This window comes from Rhinatrema bivittatum, chromosome 2 (genome assembly GCF_901001135.1).
Source record: "Rhinatrema bivittatum chromosome 2, aRhiBiv1.1, whole genome shotgun sequence".
In the NCBI taxonomy this organism is placed as follows: domain Eukaryota; kingdom Metazoa; phylum Chordata; class Amphibia; order Gymnophiona; family Rhinatrematidae; genus Rhinatrema; species Rhinatrema bivittatum.
Window position 1 is genome coordinate 481,427,994 of NC_042616.1, and position 21,899 is coordinate 481,449,892.

At 45.3% G+C, this 21,899-nt stretch overlaps 2 protein-coding genes across 4 annotated transcripts in view; one reads left to right on the forward strand and one right to left on the reverse strand.

Annotated features, from left to right (window-relative positions):
- Positions 1-7,801, reverse strand: part of NQO2 (N-ribosyldihydronicotinamide:quinone reductase 2) — a 167,059-nt gene extending 159,258 nt beyond the window's left edge. Inside the window, exon 1 of one of the 2 annotated variants that reach the window (XM_029590520.1) lies at positions 7,637-7,801. The gene's annotated coding sequence lies outside the window, so the exon portion shown is untranslated. Of the gene's footprint in view, positions 1-588; positions 2,201-7,636 lie in introns of those variants that run through there. The other variant, XM_029590521.1, reaches the window with a different exon arrangement.
- Positions 7,802-7,940: 139 nt separating this feature from the next.
- Positions 7,941-21,899, forward strand: part of DUSP22 (dual specificity phosphatase 22) — a 197,661-nt gene continuing 183,702 nt past the window's right edge. The window contains exon 1 of one of the 2 annotated variants that reach the window (XM_029590525.1): positions 7,941-8,233. In XM_029590525.1, the coding sequence (XP_029446385.1) occupies positions 8,213-8,233 (21 nt within the window). In that variant the 5' untranslated portion in view covers positions 7,941-8,212. The remainder of the gene's footprint in view (positions 8,234-21,899) is intronic. The other variant, XM_029590526.1, reaches the window with a different exon arrangement.

Sequence of the window (21,899 nt, forward strand, 5' to 3'; positions counted from 1 at the left end):
ACACCTTCTGGCTGTCCACCTTGTTGCAAATTTTGGTATCATGGGCAAAAGACAAAAACTTTTTGCTGACCATCCTTCTGCAATGTTGCCAATGAAAATGTTGAAAAGAACCAGTCCAAGAATAGATACCTGCAGCACACTGCTAGTAATGCCCATCTCCTCGGAATGAACTCTATTTACCACTACCACTCAACCAGTTTCTAACAAGTCACTTTAGAGGCTATTCCAATGTGAAACAGTGTCAAAAGCCTTACTGAAATCCACTGCATCTAGTGTTCTTCCCAATCTAGCTCTCTGGTCACCCAAAGAAATTGATCAGATTCATCTGACAAGAATTCTCTCTGGTAAAAACCATGCTGCCTCAGATCTTGTGATGCACCGAATTTCAGAAACTGCATGGTCTTCTGTTTTAGCAGTAACTCCACCAATCTGCTCACTTACTAGCCAGCTTCCTTACTTCTAAGCCATAAAAAGCCCAGGATTCTCATGCACCCCTTGGAAAGGACATGCAGGAACAGACTATATTATCCCAATAGTACAGAAACAATCAGAAGTAACCAACTGGTTATTCGATAAGGTGCCACCTACCTCTTGTCATTTTTGCTTCACCAGACTAACATGGCCATCCCTCTGAAAATCAGAAGTTCTTTATTGTTAAAGCAAGGAGTTTAAGATCTATCCTGTTTCCATATAGATTGCTCCTTCTTCCTTGCCTGTACAAATGGGGCAAAGAAGCCCATTCTTGGGAGGAAGGCATGCATAGATAATTGCCAAGACTGTTTAGGTTCCAGTCAGTAGCTGATTAGGCATCAGAATTATGTTTCATCTCTTTTCTGTTTCCATGATATTGTGACATAAAATAATTCACAATAAAACAGAATTCTATGACAACACAGCTTTGACTTGCTAGGCAACAGCTACAAATCATTCTGGACTCAAAAAATGCATATTCTACTGCTGTCAAAAATCAGGTCCATTCCATGCTTTCCACACTTGCACTGCAAACTAAATACCCAGCAGAGAAATAGTAAACCAGGTCTTATGTAGACTTGGCCAGGAAGAAGTGTGTTGCAATCTCTCAGCAGCAGTCCAGTCCAAGGTCTTTAACTAAGCCCCAAAGCTTAGCTGGAAACAGTTCCACAAGTCCATATAAACGGGAAACGTCAGTCCTAGGAAGGCAGAGGGCTTCCTACAAGGGAAGACCAGCAGATGCAGCTTTGCAAGCTAACCATAAGACTTTAGAGACTAGTTTGGCTTGCAGCTCATGCAGACAGGTAGAGACCACAGGGAGTATGCCAATCTGGCATTCAGGAGCCTTGTAACAGGGACAGAGGTTTAAAGAGAGAAGTCCCGGAAAAAAATTCCATAGGTTACGTCTCAGTTTCTCTCTTTTTTCCTCCAGATTTTAATGGTTCCCGGATTAGATGTGAATGTTCCTCCCAACCCCAAAAATGGGCACCGATATCTATGCTACTATCCATAGATATCATTTAGAGGGGGGGGGGGGGGGAATGGGAGAGGAGTTGTGATGATTAAAAGCTGATTTTAATTTGCCAGCAAGTTCGCATAACACAGCCTATTTATCAGTATGTTGCTTAGAGGGATACAATGTCTGTGAAGGCCATTTCAGCAACAAATTCATATTCAGCTATTCATGTCAGTTAGTTTAATTAATGTCCTGATCACAGGACAATAGCAAATTTATGCCATACACTGCTGTAGCATCTATCATCTCTGGTTCACTGACACACACACACAGCTCCATCAAGGGTGACCTAGGCTAGGCCTTACAGGTTAAAACCTGCTCAGGAGCTATCAGCACCCAGCAAGGGAAACCTGAGCTGGTAGAGGGAATACCCTAGTGAAACGGCTGAGTCAGCTGGCCAGGCCAGAAGACATCTGCTTCCAGATGGGATCAGAAAGCCAACTGTGCCTGCTAGTGCCCATGCCTGGTCACCACTATAATTAATCTAGAGCCCTATACAGCCACTGTTATTCAGACAAATGATCTGGACCTGCTAAAGGGGAGGGGGGTAGGGGCAGAGTTGCCTGTTTTATTGGCATCTCTGGCGAGAACCAGGACCATGAATAGCAGGCTCTGCCCGCAGTTACTGATGCCTGCACAACTGTACACTTTCAGAAAAGTTTATTGGACCCTAACAAATTATTTTGTTGTATATGGCCATAGCACCCATACGAATATAAGATATGTAATTCTGGGTCAGACCAAGGGTCCATCAAGCCCAGTACCCTGTCTCCAACAGTGACCAATCCAAGTCACAAGTACCTGGCAAGTGCCCAGACATTAAACAGATCCCATGCTACTAATGGTGGTGACAGGCAGTGGCTATTCCTTATTGATTAATAGTAGTTTATGGATTTCTCCTCCAGGAAATCATCCAAACCTTTTTAAAACCCAGCTATGCTAACTGCCTCAACCACATCCTCTGGCAATGAATTCCAGAGCTTAACTGTGTGAATGAGTGAAAAAGAATTTTCTCTGATTTGTTTTAAATGTGCTACTTGCTAACTTCATGGAGTGTCCCCTAGTCCTTGTATTATCCGAAACAATAAATAACCAATTCATCCAGGGCCTCAAAAATAGGCAGAATGACAAGCATTTAACAAGTCTATAAAAGCTCATCAACAACCTTCCAGAACATTAAGTTTGAGCTATTACTATACTAGTGGAAAAGGCCTGAGTAGCCACCACACCACCTCTCTATATTGGCCCACACCGAGTGCTATATCCCCATGGCATATCAGCTATCCTGCAGGGGTACATAGTCCACTATCTGCTTTGACATCCCAATATACTAGCTGGAGGCATGACCCCGCCTCAATTGTGGAGGGGGAGAAAGCACAAAGTGCTGTCCACCTCCCCACCACTACTAGGGTGACCAACTGCCAGGTTTTGTAGCCACTTATACAGTGTCCAGATACAAATGTAACCGGACACTATAAAATCCAGTCAAGCAAGGCCAGGGGCCAATCAGCAATAGGCACGTCAAGATTCGTAGAGCACCAGACACCTGCTGCTATGCAGCTGCAGGAGAGTGGGGAAAGACAGCTGCTCATTGCTCACTACTCACACCCTGCAAGGAGCTTTCTGTTATTCTGGCTGGCCTGACAGCTGTTCCCTTCCCTCGCTCAAGTCAGGCTTCCCTCTCCCTAGAGGCTGATGTAATAAGACCTGAGGCAAAACAGGCAGTAGTTACGAGCATGGGTTTTAATCACCACGTGCGACTGAAGCTGGTGCTTCCACGGGATATAAAAAAAAAAATTATGCAAATGATTTGCACGCAGAAATCCACGCACGTACCCAAGTGTGATAAGGGCCTCTTTAATAAGTGGCCGCATCCACGCTCAAAACCCGTGCAGATAATCCCCACATAAAAGCAAGCAAGCGAAAAGGTCTCCCTATTAAGTGAAAGTATAACCATGGAAAGTATTTTTAATATTTCCAATAATTGTGTTGCAGAAAACATGGCAAATATTTTCATGGATGCTAATTCACACTGGCATAGTAGTGAGAATTGGTGCTCAGATGGGCATCAATCTGGATGCTCAGGTGCCTACAGAGGCACTCAGCTAGGAGCGAATATGGACACTGGCGCCCAGAAAGGTGCCTAGCTAATCTTGCCGCTCAGGCGCTGAGCTAGGCACTTGGCCACGAATTTATAAGATCAGGCACCCAGAAAAGCACCTAGCAAAGCTGGCCACTTGGATGCCGAGATAAGGCTAGGTGGTTTTCAGGATGCTCGGAGGCTGACATAGACACCTCCCCCCCAAGTCGGCGCTGACACTTAACTCGTGCCCTGACCATGGTGTAAAAAAACCTGCATTAAAAAATCTGCGCTAGCATGGCTCCCTGCATTGCCTATGAATAACTAATTGTCTCCTTTGCATGCCATTAGCATGCATTCATGCAGAAAAAAACATGGGTCTGTAAGTGCGTTGGTATGTGCTTTTTTTTCTCCATATCCCCATATAGGGCTTTGTGCATACATCCGCACACAAACCCGTTGCAGCTTCAGCGCACCTTATTACAATCGGGCCCCTAGACAACTGCTGCCTGCCCACCTGTCCTGACCTCTCGCCTCAGACAGGAGACCTCAGGCCCTGGTTCCCAAGCTTCCTTTAATTCCCCACTCTGGCTCTTCTCTGATGTCCTCTGCCAGCAGACGTAACTCCCGCAGCTGCGGTATCTTGCCCCTGCCATTTTTAGAGTCACTCACTAGTGGGCGTTACTCAACTAGTAAGTTTGCAAATTGAGGTACACACACTGCTTCCCTCTGACCTCAAACAGTCCTGACCCATGTGGCTCCACCCATATGTACCTTTCTCCCCTACCTCCGGGCATTTGACTTGCAGCAGCGGCATCAGCAGGAGTCACAGCAGGCTCCGTGCTGCCCTACCTGGGACTGGATGTAGTTATTATGGCAGTGAGGGGGAACGCGAGGATGAGAAGTGAAGGCATTGGCGGTGCTGCTGCCTGCTGGTGATTTCTCTCAGCTGCGGTGGAGCAGAGCAATGCGAACACAACACCCACTTCGCTCCCCTTCCCCTGTTCCTCAGCACTTTTGTCCGCAGCCCGCTTCCCTAGTGTGCTATTGATTTGCCAAGTACTGAGTAGAAAGGGGAGAGGGAGGAAATAATGAAATGGGCCACAGTGTCCTGCTCCAGAATGCTTCTGCTGCTGGGAGTGGGAGAAAGACCCAGTGCCTGCAAAAACAAACAATGCATATTGGACTGAGGCATTCCTTCCCATTTGCGTGTCACACCGAGAACGTGTGCACTGCATTGAGAGCATGTCTGTGTGTCAGTATATTTGAGGGCATACGTGAGCATGGGTGTCAGTGAAAACATGAAGATGTGTCAGTGAGAGCATATGTAAGCAGTCAGTGTGTGTGCCTGTAAGCATATGTGAAAATGTGTGAGCATGACTATCAGGGAAAGCAAATGTGAGAGCATGTCATTAAAAGCATATGAACTTGTGTCAACATGAGAGACCATATATGTGTGTGTGTGTGTGTGTGTGTGTGTGAATAAGAGCATGTGAGAGTGATCATGTGTGGGTGTATGTCCATGAATGAATGTGTGTGTATAACTTCCCTCACCCCAATAATCCATAACAATCACAGGGTGGCTGGAAATCAAAAATGCCCAGGTACGGACAGCAGGAGATGTTTTAATCCTTTGTTCTAATTATTGAGTGTTATTTCATGAGTCTGCAGTTCTGACATATTTATATAAAAAGTACTTGTATCCCACATCCCGCAAGGTTCGGAGCAAGTTATTAATGTTTGGGACATGTATAAAAAATTATATTTTACCCATCAGCTGTTTTGAAATATTTTTTTTTTATTAGTATGGTTTTTGTATTGTGTTTCATTTTTTCCTGATTTTATTTGATGTTTTATGAGGAAGGGTGTTTTCTGTTTTTCCTCTGTTGCACTACATAAAAAGTCTGTATTTTTACAGTTTCCAGTTCAATTTGTGTGTGCATGTTTCTATTTATAATTTATGGTCTCTTTATTCTATATTTGGTGAGGGTCTTTCTGTATTCTGCATGTGTGCCCAAGGTGAGATATTCTGCTAGTATGTAGGGATCTACTGCAGCCTCACAAATCTACTTCACTTTTTAAAGGGGTTAATAAACATGAAGATAAAGGTGAACCAGCAGATGTAGTGTATTTGGATTTTCAGAAGGTATTTGACAAAGTTCCTCATGAGAGGCTTCTAGGAAAAGTAAAAAGTCATGGGATAGGTGGTGATGTCCTTTCATGTATTACAAACTGGCTAAAAGACAGGAAACAAAGAGTAAGATTAAATGGACAATTTTCTCAGTGGAGGGGAGTGGGCAGTGGAGTGCCTCAGGGATCTGTTCTGGGACCCATAGTTTTCAATATATTTGTAAATGATCTGGAAAGGAATAAGACGAGTGAGGTAATCAAATTTGCAGATGAAACAAAATTATTCAAAGTAGTTAAATCACAAGTGGATTGTGATAAATTGGAAGAAGACCTTGTGAGAGACTGGAAAATTGGGCATCCAAATGACAGATGAAATTTAATGTGGATAAGTGCAAGGTGATGCATATAGAGAAAATAACCCATGCTACAGTTACACAATGTTAGGTTCCATATTAGGAGCTACCAGCCAAGAAAGAGATCTAGGCATCAAAGTGGATAACACTTTGAAATTGTTGGTTCAGGGTGTTGCGGCAGTCAAAAAGGCAAACAGAATGTTGGGAATTATTAGAAAAGGAATGGTGAATAAAACGGAAAATGTCATAATGCCTCTGTATCGCTCCATGGTGAGACCGCACCTTGAATACTGTGTACAATTCTGGTTGCCGCATCTAAAAATAATTTACAGTTGCGATATAGAAGGTACAGAGAAGGGCGACCAAAATGATAAAGGGCATGGAACAGCTCCCCTTTGAGGAAAGACTAAAGAGGTTTGGACTTTTCAGATTGGAGAAGAGACGGCTGAGGGAGGATATGATAGAGGTGTTTAAAATCATGAGAGGTCTAGAATGAGTAAATGTGATTCGGTTATTTATTATTTCGGATAATAAGGAGGGCTAGAGGGCACGCCATGAAGTTAGCACGTAGCATATTTAAAACAAATCAGATAAAGTTCTTTTTCACTGAAAGCACAATTGAATTCTGGAATTTGTTGCCAGGGGATGTGGTTAGTGTAGTTAGTATAGCTGGGTTTAAAAAAAGGATTGGATAAGTTCTTGGAGGAGAAGTCCATTACCTGCTATTAAGTTGACTTAGAAAATAGCCACTGCTATTACTAGCATCAGTAGCATGGGATAGACATAGTTTTTGGGTACTTGCCAGGTTCTTATGGCCTGGACTGGCCACTGTTGGAAACAGGATGCTGGGCTTGATGGACCTTTGGTCTGACTCAGTATGGCATGTTCTTATGTTCTGACTTGCTCTGTTTTCTAATAGGAGATATATTGGTGTTTTAGGGCCTGGTGTTATATCTGCAGTACTGCCTTTTTCATAAATAGGGCTATTACTGTTTGAGTGCTAGCAGTCAGTGCTGTTTAGATATGGGAGGTTTGCTACATTGTAATTCAGCATACTCACTGCTTTCTGAGGATCAAGCCCTCACCCAACACCTATTATAGAGAAGACCTAACATCACATGGGTTCCAAGCACAGGATCTGGAAATGTATGCAAATAAAGAGGAGGGAACACACCCAAATCCCCTCCCTGGTCCAAGTGTCCAGTCCTAGTCTGTGGAAAAGTTGACAATCTAACCACTACTCTGCTAGACACAACACATTCACAAACTCAACTAACTTCTATATGAAATGAAAATATACAAATCTTGCCGTTTACAATATATATCAGATTCCAAGAACCATACCATCATAAATAAAGCTGAAGCAAGATGCTGCACAGAAGTAACCTAAGAAATGCCCCTCTTATACCAGCCACAGAAAGCAGCGCAGCAGCCACCCACTATTCTGCGAAGCACCACGTGTTAATCCCGAACCACAGTTCTTTCCTAGCATTAGCCACTGCCTTTGGTGTAACTCCAGCCAAAACTTCCGCAGTGGCTCACACGGAAACAACACAATCCCCGATATTTCCGCGTGATATGCCGTACTTTTCTTTCAGCCAACGCTGCTGAGAAGCTCTCAGCAAAACCAGCAGCCACGCGCCGCTTACTCATCCTTCCAGGAACGAACGTGGGCGAAGGCCGCGACCCAGCCGCACGACCTTCGGAGAACGGGACCTCTGCCGCTCACGCGGCCCAGGTTTAGTTTCGGTCGCGCAGCGAAGCGACAAGAGAAGAGGGGGGGGGGGCGCGTGGAAGCGTGCTGCACGCCGGTAGCAGTAGTTCCAGCACGTCCTTTGCGCGCACTCACGCCTTTCGGCGTAGGTGGGAAACTACAAGCCCCAGGAGCCCAAGGGGAAAAGGCGGCCGTTGGTAAATGCCTGTTTAAGGAAGCGCGTGTAGCGTTCTGCCGCCACAGCCGCTGCTCCTCCTCCTCCTCCGCTTCTGTCAGGAGGGAGGGGAGGGGAGGGGGGGTAGAGCCTATTATACAGTACACGTGCGAGCGTGCGTGGGCTGCCTTCATGCCCCTGTGTGCACGTGCAGCAGACACGCCCTAGCGCGGCCTCCTCCTCCCGCCGCTGCCGCTACTTTCTCCCGACATCCTGCCTGCAGCCCGCTAGAGTCATGGGGAATGGCATGAACAAGGTAACGCGCCGGTGCGGCCCCCCACCCCCCCCCCCTTCTTCCTATAGATGAGGGGGAGGGGTTGAAGTTTGACGGTTATTCTTTATGTTACACTCCCTTTCTCCCTGGACTTTCTCTTTATAATGTGATACTGAGCACCGCCCCCCTGATATCGATTTAAATACATCGATTAAATAAGAACAAGGTTGAAGTGGTGGGGACGGTTGATGTTTTTGGAGCACGGCTGAGGTTGAGTGGAGCCACTTCCGCCTCCTCCTCCTCCTCCTCCCCCCCACTTGACAAGCTGCGTGAGCCACGCGTGTGCGGTGGGATGAGGAGGTTTCGGTGGCCCCGGGAGCCGTGCTGCAAGCTTGGGTGCACAGGTGGGCAACACTGCCTTGCATCACCAGTAGTCGCTGCTGCCGCCGCCGCCAGCACTCTCAAGGTCTCTTGGGCACCTGCAGCTTCTCTCAGCCCCCAAAATCCTTCGCCGAGATTGATTTCCTTTCCCTGACTTCTCCATCCTCACTCATTCAGGCACAGATATTTAGCAGTGATTATTCTTTGGTCGATATCAAAATATTATGCTGTTTGTATGTGTATATAGTGGCACTATGTACATGTGTCAACACACACACACATATACATATATGCAGTGGGTGTGCTTTATGCGTATGTAATCTTTTATTTTAAATAGATTGTGCCTTTTCTGAAAATATTCAAATCATGCAGGAAAACCGGGCCAGCGAATCAGAGACCTTGTTTTTTTTATATTTATATTTTTAAATATTTTTATTTGTAGTCCTACTACAGTCTTTAAAACGTATGCCTATCTTTTTTTTTTTTTTTTTTTACAACTAGTTATTTAACAGCTTTTTGCTATACAACAGTGGTGTCAAACCCTATCTGGGAGAGCTACATATAGCACCTATCTTAGACTGGGATGAGAAGTGTTTTTTTTTTTTTTTTAATCTTTATTTAATGAATGCGGGTATACCTTTGTGAGTTACTAGAGTTTAACTAGACCTGCATTGCACCCTATAGATATTATGCCTACTAAAACACTCCTTTCCATCCCCACGAGGATTGCCCCTCCCATCTCCAACATCATCAACAAATCTATATTGACTGGTGTTTTTCCTACGCAACTTAAGCATGCAATTATAAAGCCGACTCTCAAAAAACCAGACCTGGATCCATCTGAACCGGCCAATTATCGTCCTGTCTCGAACCTCCCATTCGTGTCAAAAATCATAGAAAAAGTGATAAACAAACAACTCATGGACTATCTAGACGATAACCGATTATTATTTCTGTCACAATACGGTTTTCGTAAGCTCCATAGTACTGAAACGCTGCTAGTATCCCTCTCAGACTCTATTCTAAAAATACTTGATTCTGGTCATTCATACATTCTTGCCCTACTAGATATTTCTTCGGCATTTGACACGGTCAATCATAATATCCTTCTATCCCTCCTCTCTCAAATCGGCATCACTGGCACTGCACTAAATTGGATCCAATCTTTTCTGACAGACAGGACATACAGTGTCAAGTTGGGATCCCAAATATCTAAACCAAGAAATCTGCTACAAGGTGTACCACAAGGCTCCTCGCTATCATCAACACTGTTTAACATTTACTTAGCACCTCTCTGTCGACTCCTAGCAATACTCCACCACTTCATATATGCCGATGACGTACAGATTCTTATCCCTATTAATGATTCCCTCTCTAATGCCCTGAAAACCTGGGAATCAGCACTAACTGAAATAAAAAAGCTTCTCACTGAAAACTTCTTAGCTATAAACACTACCAAAACAGAACTCATCATCATCTCGCCACACAATAATATCCCCTCCAGCACTTCCCATCATCCTACTTCAGTTCTTCCCCTACTACAGCAAGTCCGCAGTCTTGGCGTCATTATTGACAACCATTTCACTTTAAAGAAATTCATCTCAGCTACAATAAAAAATGGTTTTTTCAAACTTCACACACTAAAAAGAATTAAACCTCTTCTACATCCACAAGATTTCCGGACGGTATTGCAAGCTACCATACTACCAAAAATTGACTACTGTAACGCAATACTCTTAGGTCTCCCTAAAAACTCAATTCAACCTTTACAGATGTTACAGAATGCAGCAGCTCGATTAATCACCAATACCCATCTCCATGATCACATAACACCTGCTCTCATGTTCTTGCATTGGCTCCCAGTAGCTTCTAGAATTACCTTTAAAGTCCTCTCCCTCATACATAAATCGATCTATAACCAAGAGATGCAATGGTTCTCGGAGCAGTTTGTGTTCCATTCCTCTAAGAGACCCATAAGACATATCCATCAAGCTAAATTGGCAGCCCCCCCAACAAAAAACATCAAACACGTGACCACAAGAGACCGTTCTATCTCCATAGCGGGAATCAACTTATGGAACAAGATGCCCTCTGACCTACGCCTGGAGCCCTGCCATAAGAAATTCAAACAAGGACTCAAAACGTGGTTATTTGAACTAGCATTCACACAATGATATCCGTTTAACTGAAATGCCATTCAATTTTCCACCCTCTCCCCATGCCCTGTTTCCCACCCTAACCACATGCCCTCCTCAATCTCCTTCTTCACCTTACATGCCCACCCTTCCCCTTATGATATTAATTAGCTTTAAATAACAGAAATATCCTCTGTACAATATAGAAATTGTATCCACTCTCAGAACCTGTATTGTATTAGATACTATTTAGTTTTTGTGTTGGTTTGTTAAGGTTTAATAATTACATCAATATTTTAATTGCATGTTATACATTATTGGATGGTCCACAGTCTGTCCAGCCTGTTTTCCGTCAAAACTGTTATATCGATTTTAGTATATGTAACACCTATTAATAATGTCAATGTAAAGCCTGCTGCTAAGTTATTGTTAAATGTAAACCGCGGTGATGTATTTCTTTACGTACTGCGGTATATAAAAACCCTTAAATAAATAAATAAATAGACCTAATTTTAATTCAGAGGGCTTTTTTTTTTCTCTTTGCTGTTTGGAACTTGTAGAGTTTCCAGAGGAATAAATTGTTGTTCATTTAACAATATATACAGACATGTTTCATAAGTCTCCATATAATATGGGCAGCCAGGACTGACACTTCTGCCCAAGCCCGCCCCTTTACAACCAAATAATCAACAAACACAGATTTGGGAGTCCACAGGCCGCAGCTTTATTAAACACCCCGGAGCCCGAGCCATACAAATATAACCTTGAAATTCCCCCATTTCTGCCCATCAGCCTCTGTCAAAGCCTCAAAGCACAGCAAGGGACTCCCTGCCTCGGAGAACCTGTGGGGAAGAGGAAGGTTATGGGTACTCATTGCACGCAATGGGAGAAACGAGAACAGGGCAGCCGCATCCGAAACCCCGTGCCGGGGCGGTGGTAGATCCCAAGCACTCAGGAGGTCCACCGCACACACCATAAAGATATCCGGAAATACGGCCGCGATGGCAGCGGCCTATGTCTCACTCCCTTCTTCCAGCCTTACTTTTTCACGTCGGCACTGAAAAGACCGAGCCCACCTCCCGCAGAGGCACCGGTAGCAGTCGCCTCCTGGCCCAGCTCGGTGGCCTCTCCGCTCTGGTCGCCGTACGACAGGCTGTTGGTGGACATAGCTGCTACAGGGCTCACAGCTCATCCGCTAGTGGACTGCACCGAACTCCGCGGCTCCGAAAACGGAAGCAAGGGAACGGAGACACGTGACTCAAGGGTGACTTGGCCGAGAGAGACAAAGAAGGCACATCAACGGGAACTTTCCGGAACGCAGAGTTCGCCGGTTGCTATAAGAAACGATGCCCGAACCAATCACCGGGCACGTTTCTTACGCTATCTATTGACTTTAAAACATAAACTGAAAGTTGTCGGTCGGAAAATGACGTGGAAGTTGTAACTTTTGACTGTTTCTCTGCTTTGCTGGAGCATGGTTATGACGTGACTATTTGGCCACTAGACTCAGAGCTCACGAGGCAAAGTGGAACCAGTCCGCGTTCTAGCGCGCCATTCAAACATTAAGAATCACCCACAATTCTGAGGAACTACACAATCCGCAGTGAACTTTATGATCTATAGCCAGTGATGACTCTAGACGTATAGAACCACAGCTCTGCGCTGCTAATGAAAGTAGTGGTGCTGTAGTTAACATTTCTGCTTGTGGATCGGAATGTTCTTGGGTTAACTTGTTTGAGCAGCTCCTGAAGAACTTTGGATAACATTTTTAGATCTGTGTAATTAGAATTTTGGCATCTAATTTATTTATTTCCTGCCTCGTCTTCCTTCCAGCTTCCTTCCAGCTTCCAAGTTCTCTTACCCTGTTGATTGTAACTTTGACTCATTCCTACCCATTGTTTACCTTTCGTTTACTTGAATTGCTACCCCAGTTATATTCTTGTTTATTGTAAACCGATCCGATATGGTTATTTACTATGAAGGTCGGTATATAAAACTGTTAAATAAATAAATAAATCAGCCACAAGAGAGAAGATGGGCAGCCCAGGCTATCCCAGCCTGCAAAGCATGTAAACCCAGGCTGTCCCAGCCTGCCAGGGACGCTCCCCAGGCTATCCCAGCTTGTATGAAGGGCCCACCTTGATCATGTCCCCCCCCCCCCCCCCCCATATGACTCCATCCAGCAAGGAGCCATACCAGCCACATCTGCACCCAGTTGTTTGGCTAGGGACCACTGACCTGCCCCCTCCCCCCCCCCCAGTCAGGTCAGCCATCATTTTCCACAGCATAACCCCCCACCAATCGGCTTGGGCTACCCGCCCCCCTCCCCCCCCCTCCATTGAAGCTGCAACAACGAGAAAGCCTCATACAACAAACTATCAACAAGGGTGGGTGGGAGGGATGCAGCGCCAGATGCCCCAGCTGAGAAGAGGGACTGACCCAAAGCCGTCAGGTAATCCCTCTTCCAGCTCCACCCCACTGCTCCCCGACTAAACCCCTCAGGAGCCAATCAGCTCCCGCCGCGCTATAATTTAAAGAACCACTCAATCCTAGCACGGCAAGACACATGAGGAGCCCTGGTGGCCGGCCGGCCGGCCACCTAGAGGCTCCCCTCCCCCCTGCACGGCGTCAGCCAGGCTTGCATCAGTGAGCCTGGTGCCGTATTATCCTGGCCGGGCAAGCATGAAGCCTACCCGACCTCTCAAAACCCCTCCAAATGCTCCAAAACGCAGCTGCTAGAACCCTCACCAACTCCCATAGAATAGACCATATCACGCCAATCCTCAGAGATCTCCATTGGCTTCCGATCCCCTCTAGAATTCTTCACAAGACCCTCACAATCATCCACAAAACACTACACAACCAGAGAATACATTGGCTTATCACACATCCAACAGACCCACCAGAGCGGCCTATAAAGGATCCCTGGCGATACCCTCTCACAAACTCACCCAACACATCTCCACCAAAGAACGCGCCTTTTCCATAGCGGGACCTGCACTATGGAACTCCGTGCCCCCCGATCTACGCCAAGAACACTGTACAAAAACCTTAAAAAAATACCTAAAAACTTGGCAATTTAAACGGGCCTACACATAACAGCACCCCCGCCTATATTCTCCCCAATGCATCCTCCCCCTCCCAAAAAACCACCCTTGCCCCCCACCCCCCCACCCCCAAACGAACCTTGATGCCTTATCTAGTTAACATTCAGTTAATTCTGAACTTAGTTTAATACAGATTCTTGTAAATAGTTTATCAATCTCTTCTACTATCCCTTCTCTAGTCCGCTGGACCCTTTCACTTCCTCTCCTCTCCCATCTTGTTCCTTCATCTCCCTGTTACATGTAACTTTATTTTGCTTTCCTAATCCTTGTTTAATATCCCCGTTGATTGTAAACCGATGTGATATGCAAATGAATGTCGGTATATAAAAGTTTTCAAATAAATAAATAAATGTATTATGCATATATGTTCAGTACTTTATTCTGTTTTCCCTGGGATCAGTCATTAAATGAACATTTTGATGTACAGGAATGCTTATATTGCATAATGCTTTAGATATGATAGTAAGTTTCGCCAGCTAAAGCAGATCAGACTCGACCAAAGCTTCAGCATTGTGTGTTCTGGTTTTAGGACTTACTTCAAATTTTACATTTTTTACATGGATCTTGTTTTAATAAATGTAAAAAACTTTTATGAATCGCCTAACACTTAAAAGTTCTGGCAATGAACAAGAGTACGATCATAATATAAAATATATCAACAGAATAAAACATTCATATAAAATAAATTATAAAATCAAACAAAATGACACATTCATATAAATTAATCAAAAAGGCAAAAACATAAATAAAGTTAAGAGCGGACTAATAATCACTGCATAAAATAAAACGCATAAATTAAACAAAAAAATAAGAATTAACAATAAGACAGGTTGAACAAATAAGTTTTGATTTGTTTTCTGAAATTCTTTATTTTGGGATCCCTGATATACCACAGTTCATCATGTTGCCTTGGTCTGCTAGTGAGGTTATCTTAGACAATGACACCTTTCAGTATCTCACGTGCTGCACACCACTTTCTACCCTGAGAACAAGGCTGAAGACATGTAATTATTTTATCTTTATGCTGCTTTAATATCAGCTTTGTTGGTATTTGGCAGTATTATTATCATGAAGTGACTGGCTTAGTTGTACTGTACGGTACTACTATACAGATGACTTTGGATCAATTCCTAGCAGTGCTTAATTTGTGGAGGGAATGGCCAGAAACGCAGTTCTGGCACTTTTCAGGCATAAAAGGCAGAACAGCAAGGGTGTTGTTCGCCAGCCCCTCCCTTCCATACAATCTGCAGGGAAGGAGGTGAGAGCCTGGAGCACACAGAGAAGAGAACAGCCATTCTGCTCTCTAATCCAGGTCCTCTTCCTTATTCCACCTCCCCCCCCCCCCCCCCCCCACCTCTCCTCCTGTATTGCAGGGAATAGAAGGGAAAGGGGTGATACTGAAGCAGACACTGCAGATCAAAGAACAGACACAAAAAGGTTTTGAATTAGCACAAGTTTGAAACTTGTGAGCAATAATGCACATTTTCAAGGCTTCAAACCTGGCCTTGATGAATAGTACTGCTGCTCACAACTTTCAAACTTGTGCTAATTCAACCCCTTTCTGTGTTTATTACTAAAGGCTTAATTTCTGGCAAAACAATCCAGAATGGTGTTCTGCTACCTTTTTTCTGGGACCCAAGAAGGGAGAGCAGAGCCAGCAGTGTATATCAATTCTGGTTCCCCTGAGGAAACAGAACAGAGACAGTAGTGGCATAGATTATTTATGATCTCTTTAGCTCTTGGAGGAAACAGAGAAGAACATAAAAGTATTGAAGCTGCTTACCCTGAGCCAAGGGCAGCCACATGGCTTTGATTTTTGTGCAATTTCCCAGCACAGTTTAGAAGTTATGAGGGATAACAACCAACATTAAATAAAGATATAGGGTGAATGCCTATCAGCCCCACTACTTCTGTCCCTCCTGAGTATGTTGGCTTCCTGTTTGTTATGCCATCCCAGGCCCAGCTGATTCTGCTGCTGGTGAAAGGACCAAGAGAGTGAATGAGGGGATGTGGGGAAGGGGAGTGAGTGATGCGATATGGGAGGGGAAAAGAGTGAATGAAAAGATCAGAAAGGCTGTGGTTCATTTGGGGGAAAGAATGAGGCAAGAAATAAAATGTGCTGCAGGGTGTCAATCAGGGAATTGGAAGGATATGAGATGTGAGTGAGATGATCAGTGGAGGGAAGTCTGAGTGACGTGATCAGAGGGGTGGAGAAAGAGTGAAGGAGGCTAGAAGATATAATTTGTGTGGTAGAGGGAGGGGGAATAAAGAGTGTGAGTGGAGGCAAAGAAGCAGGCTATGTTTTTGAATTCCAGGCTCCACACCCCTGTCTAAGGAGACTGAGAACAGCAGTTAGTAAACACCAGTTTGCTTCTGCCATCCAAAGCCGAGGTGAGTCAGCTGATTTTGGCTTCAAGTGGAGGTCTGTACTTTATTGGCTGAAGGAATAAAGTTTCTGGAGACGACAATTTTCCAGGGAGAGGAGGGGCTCAAGGATCACCAAGGATTTAGAGGCTTTAGGGCCACTATAGGTGAGCTCAGGATGGAGGACCAGGAGTACCAGGGCAAAAAGAGTGGAGGTGGTAAGAGGAAACAAGCCTCATACTATCTGCCTTTTCCTTACCTCTGTGATCCTGCATCCCCAACCGTCAGCTGTCCTTCACCTACCAGTGCTCTTCAAGCATGTTAAGAGTGTGATGTGTGTGTGAGAGTGCACACCCTGCCTTGGTCCCGCTCCTTTGCACAGGTCACACCTGGCCCTGGCTCCACTCATCTCACCTCCCCCCCCCCCCCCCCCCTCCACAGTTCCTCGTCCTTTTTGGTCTTTAAAGTAAGCCCTGATTCCCAGATCACTTCTTCTCTCTGGGCCAGTTGGAGCAGCTAGTGCAGTAAAGCCAGCATTCAGTTTAACTCATTTGCAGATGCTAACACTTGCTGTCTAGAAAGTTGTGCTGTCTGCTAGAATCCTGAATCTGAGACTGAAAGATTGCTATTAATACACATGAGCACCAATGGTACCAGAAGGTGTGACACTTAGCATGTCAGGACTACTTATCATTCTGAGCACGGATGAAAGAAGCAGGGGTCCGGGTGGTTGTCACATCTATTTTTCTAGTGAAGGGTAAATTCATGGTAAGGGACAGACTTATCTGGGAGATGAATAGTGTTAATGACCGGTTTTGGTTTCTTGGCTTATGGTCTGATATTCAGTGAAGAAGGTCTACTGAGAAAAGATGTAATACACCCAGTGGCATAGCAAGGGTCTCTGGAGCCCGGGGGCTAATACATTTGTGTTGCCTCCCCTCCACCCCCTTTCCCATCACCACCATCCTCATAGAAATGCTTATGGTCACAGAAACAGCATACATATCCAATAACACCTTCTTCTTGCCTTCTACCTGCAAGCGGCTGAAAAAAAAATACAAAAGTGGCCTCGAGCTCTCCCTACAGCCCAGTCCTCGGGGGCTTTGACCCTCCCCCCCCCCACTATGCTACTGAATCCACCTGTCAAGAAATAGATCAAGTCTTTGCTCATAGACTCGTCAACCTCTTGAGTCTGGCTTTAACCTAGGTTCATTGGAGGACAGGAAAAAAACCTTGGGCAAATAAGACTTGTAAAATACTGAAGTCTTGGGATTGGGAGAGTGTACAGAGTCATGTAACTGTAAACTTTTAAGACGTTGAAAATATCAGATGGAAAATAAGACTGAACTGGGCAGAGGAAAGGGCTGGTCAAGTCCTGGAAATGATAGTAAACAATAGAGAGGGAAGAGAAAAATAACTTGGAAAGTCTTTATTTATTTAAGAACTTTTTTATACCGGCATTAGTGGGCACATCATGCCGGTTCACATTCAACAAAAAGGATGGAAATACATAAAACAAGGGCTTGGGGTGGGATCAAGAGGAATGAAGAGGCCAAGGTGGAAATATAGAGAACGGTCATTAAAACTGCCAGTAACAAGAATATCTGTAAAGAGTTAACCATATGTGTAACAGCGAGCAAAAAACGATATCGAAAAACAAGACTATATACAAGGGTTCGGTACTATATGCAGGGTTCAGTACAATATACGTGGCTGATTTCAGAAAGGCGATACAAGGAGGTTAGTCAGGGTAGGCCTGTTTAAATAGCCATGTTTTTAGTTTCTTTTTAAATTTGAAGGAGCAAGGTTCAAGGTGGAGGTTTGTAGGCAAGGCGTTCTATCGTGAGGGACCTGCAATAGAAAAGGCACAATCCCTTGTGGAGGAAAGGTGAGCTTTTTTGAGGGAAGGCACATGGAGGGTTGATTTATTGGTTGTTCTGGTGGGTCGAATCGGGTTTGTGATACTGAAAGGCAAATTGAGCCAGTTGGAGTCATGAGAGTATAATGATTTGTGGATGATGGTGAGGGTTTTATATAAGATGCGGGATGGGATGGGGAGCCAGTGAAGGTCTTTGAGGATGGGGGTAATGTGGTCAGATTTACGGGCGTTTGTGATGATTCTTGCTACTGCAAGAATCAAGAAAAGTCTTGTATATAAATACTCATTCTGTTGAACAAAATCATTGACCTAGAGAAGCCAGCTTGGTGAAAAAGGACCTTAATATGGTTGAAGTAAGTAACTGAATCACAGTTGGATGATAATTGGTACTGGGAAGGGATACTACAATATATAATTTTTAGAGAAAAGACAAGACAGGTTAAAAAAATGGCAGAATAGATACAAAATAAGCCATTGATATATCCTGTGAGCAAGGAGCAGCTGAGTTGCTGTGGGCTTCCTTGGAGAATTAAAGGGTTCTAAAGTCTATACTCGTTATCTAAGGGATGACATTAAAAGAGGTAATTACAGACATGATGAAAGCCACCCAAAGTGTAACATGCAGAGATACGTGTTAATGGGAGACCAAATATAGATTGGAGTTTGTCAGCTGTTGGATCAACTAGAGCAGTGATGGCTAACCTATGACACGCGTGTCAGAGGTGACACGCCGAGACGTTTTTGCTGACACGCACAGCGTTTCGTGGACTATCGGGAAATTATTATTTTTTTTTATAGGCTGCGCCGAGCCTTTTTTTTTTTTTTTTTTTTTAATCGGCTGCGCCGACCCTTTAAAGTTAGCTTTTTAGTATCCCCCCACCCTCCGGACCCCCCCCCCCCAATGCCCCCGGGCACAGGGAGGCTCATGCGGCGCAGCAACAGGCAAATAGGCAGGGCCGTGGTGAGGCTCACATCACCACGGCCCGAAGAAAAAGATTGCATTTAAACACGCTGATGCTCCTCCTCCTTCCTGCCTGTGCGGCCCCGGAAGTAAACGTTGCCGGAGCCGCGTGGGCAGGAAGGAGGAGAAGCATCAGCACGTGCAGAAGAGAAGCAGCGCTTGCGCTTACAGGCTGCCGTGAATCCCAAGTTGCAGCGGCCCGAGAAGAGGAAGAGGCCCAGTAGCAGGGCCACCGCGGCCCGAGAAGATTAGGGCCGCTGCAGAGCTCATCCTGTGGCGACCCATGAAGAGGAGGCCCAGAGGTGAGAGAGAGGCTGAGGGTCTGTAGAGTGTGCATGTGTGCGTGTATGAGATGAGTTGAGAGATTGTGTGTGAGAGTGAGGACCTGAATGTTTGCAGAGACAGCATGTGAGAGCCTCTATGTGTGTGAGAGAGACAGCATGTGACAGGGAGAGCCCGTGTGTATGAATGGTTATATGAGAGAGAGCATGTGACAGTGAGAGCCTGAGTGTATGAATGGTTATATGAGAGAGAGCATGTGACAGTGAGAGCCTGAGTGTGTGTGAGAGAGAGAAATGCATGTGAGAATGAGAACCTGACTGTGTGTTTGAGGGAAGAAGATGGAGAGAAAAGAAACAGAAAAAAAGACAATATAAAAGGAATTGGCAAAAAAAAATAAGAAAGGGAAGGTGGAAAAAAAAGCCTGTGACCAACAAATTAGAAAACTAAGATCAGACAGCAAAGGTAAAAAAAAAAAATAAATTACTTTTTACGGATTGGCACATGTAATCTTTGGGAATATGCAAGAGTAGCACTTTCTCTATGCGGATCTCGCAATGTACGAGATCAGCATGGAGAAAGTGGAAGCCCATGGGGCCTGCACAGAGGAGGCAGCGGAATGGGCTTCAGTGTCAGTAGCAGCAATCGGCACCTCCCCAATAGCCATGCGGCATCAGTGACAATGGCAGCAGAGGAATGAGAGAGGTTCCGAGGTTGCTGGCAAAAGAGAGGGGGGTCTGCCTTTAGTGTGTGCATGTGTATGAATGGGACTCTGCCTGGGAGTGTATGTGTGAAAATGAATGGGTGCCTGCCTGGGGCTCAGTGTGTGTGTGTGTGTGTATGACTGGGAGCCTGCCTGGGTGTGTGTGTTTGTGTGTATGTGAGAGAGCCAGTGAGTGTGAGAGCAGGAGTGTGTATGAGAAAATCCAGGGGAGTAAGAGTTTGTGTGTGTGTGGGGGGGGGTGGAAGGGGAGAGAGTGTTTTAATTGAAGATTTAGCCAATGAAATTCAGCAACAAAAAAGTCACTAAGCAGGTAAGGTAAAGAATTATTTGTTTTTGCTTTATTAATAAATACAGTACATATATTAAAATTATTACTTTTTGTTATTAGAGCTACAAATATCACAAAATTATGGATTTTTCTAGAAGTGACACACCACCTGAGTTATGCTCGTTTTTTAAATGAATTTTGACACACTGAGCTCAAAAGGTTGGCCATCACTGAACTAGAGCAAGGGTGATCAACTCCAGTCCTCGAGCCAAAAATGGGCCTAGTTTTCAGTATATCAAACATGAATATCCATGAGATAGTTTTGCATGCACTAGCTTTTCCTGTTGATAGCCGGGCTGAATTAGCCATACTGTCATGGGAACTGTCAGTCAGGGCCCGGGAGGCGGAGCTTCCAAAGAAGAGGTCAGAGCTTTGCTCTGTGTGGCTGTGCGTGTGTTCCCGCGCAGGATACAGAATCTCCTCAGTCTGGTTTTTTCCGTGCACGGGGACGCACGCGGAGCTTCACTTTCCTCAGTTTTTTCAAGATTGATGAACAGTAATGTCCAAAAAACCGACCCAGAGACCATTGGGATTCAAGCCGTTTAGATGCAGCAAGAAATGTTATCGATGCCTGGGGCCCGAACACGACCAGGGCGCATGCGAGTACTGCGGCCGCATGTCGCCCAGGGCCCAGCGACAACGGGCGCAGAAGATAGAGGATCTCAGGATCCGTGCCGAGGGCTCATATGCCCTGTCGTTGGAGGCCCATTCTTCACCGGGGCCATCTAAACCACAGGGCTTAATGGTAAGGAGAGCCTAGTTGGTGGACCCATCTACTTCCAGGCCTGGAGGGGATAAGAGGCCCAAAGACGTCCATAGGGGTCGAGACCCCCACAATTCCAAGTCCAAAGCCCATTGGGACAGGTCCCAATCAGTGCGTCGATCGCACCCGGGTCCCACGACGCAAAGCTGGAAGCACCATACCGCTACAGAGTCTAAACAGGAACAGAGTCGGCCAAGGGTGCTGGCGTTGATGCATCACCCATCGATGCAAGAGCGTCCATCGACGCACACCACAGGACTAACTCACACGCAAGCACCACCAACGCAGAGAACGGCGTCCCCGACCCACGATGCGTCTCGCTCGACTCCAATGACAAGCCAAAGCAACCGCACAAATCTCAGGCAAATCGGCTAAGGCTGGGACCAGTCTACCTAAAAAGCACAAAAGGACCGACTTGGATACACAGGTATCCAGACATTCATCCACAGATACAGTTTCCACAAAAACTAAACATGCTTCGAGATGCGAGCACTCACCTGTGTTGGGACCTCAACTCTCCAGACCATCCACCTCATCCTTAGGGCAGCAGACTCCGGGGCTCCGGTTTCAATCAGAGGTCAACATCCCATCCCACTCCTCTTCTACATCATCGCCGTCACAGGTCTTCTTGGACTTATCGTCTGTCTCTAGACGCCGTGTTCTGGGCCTCGCTCTCCAAGAGTCATTGGCAAAAAAGAGAAGGCTGGTAGATGAACTACACCCACAAAGACGTCAAGCGGGGATGTCAGACTCTGATATCTTAGGGGCAGCAGTGCCACCACGGGAT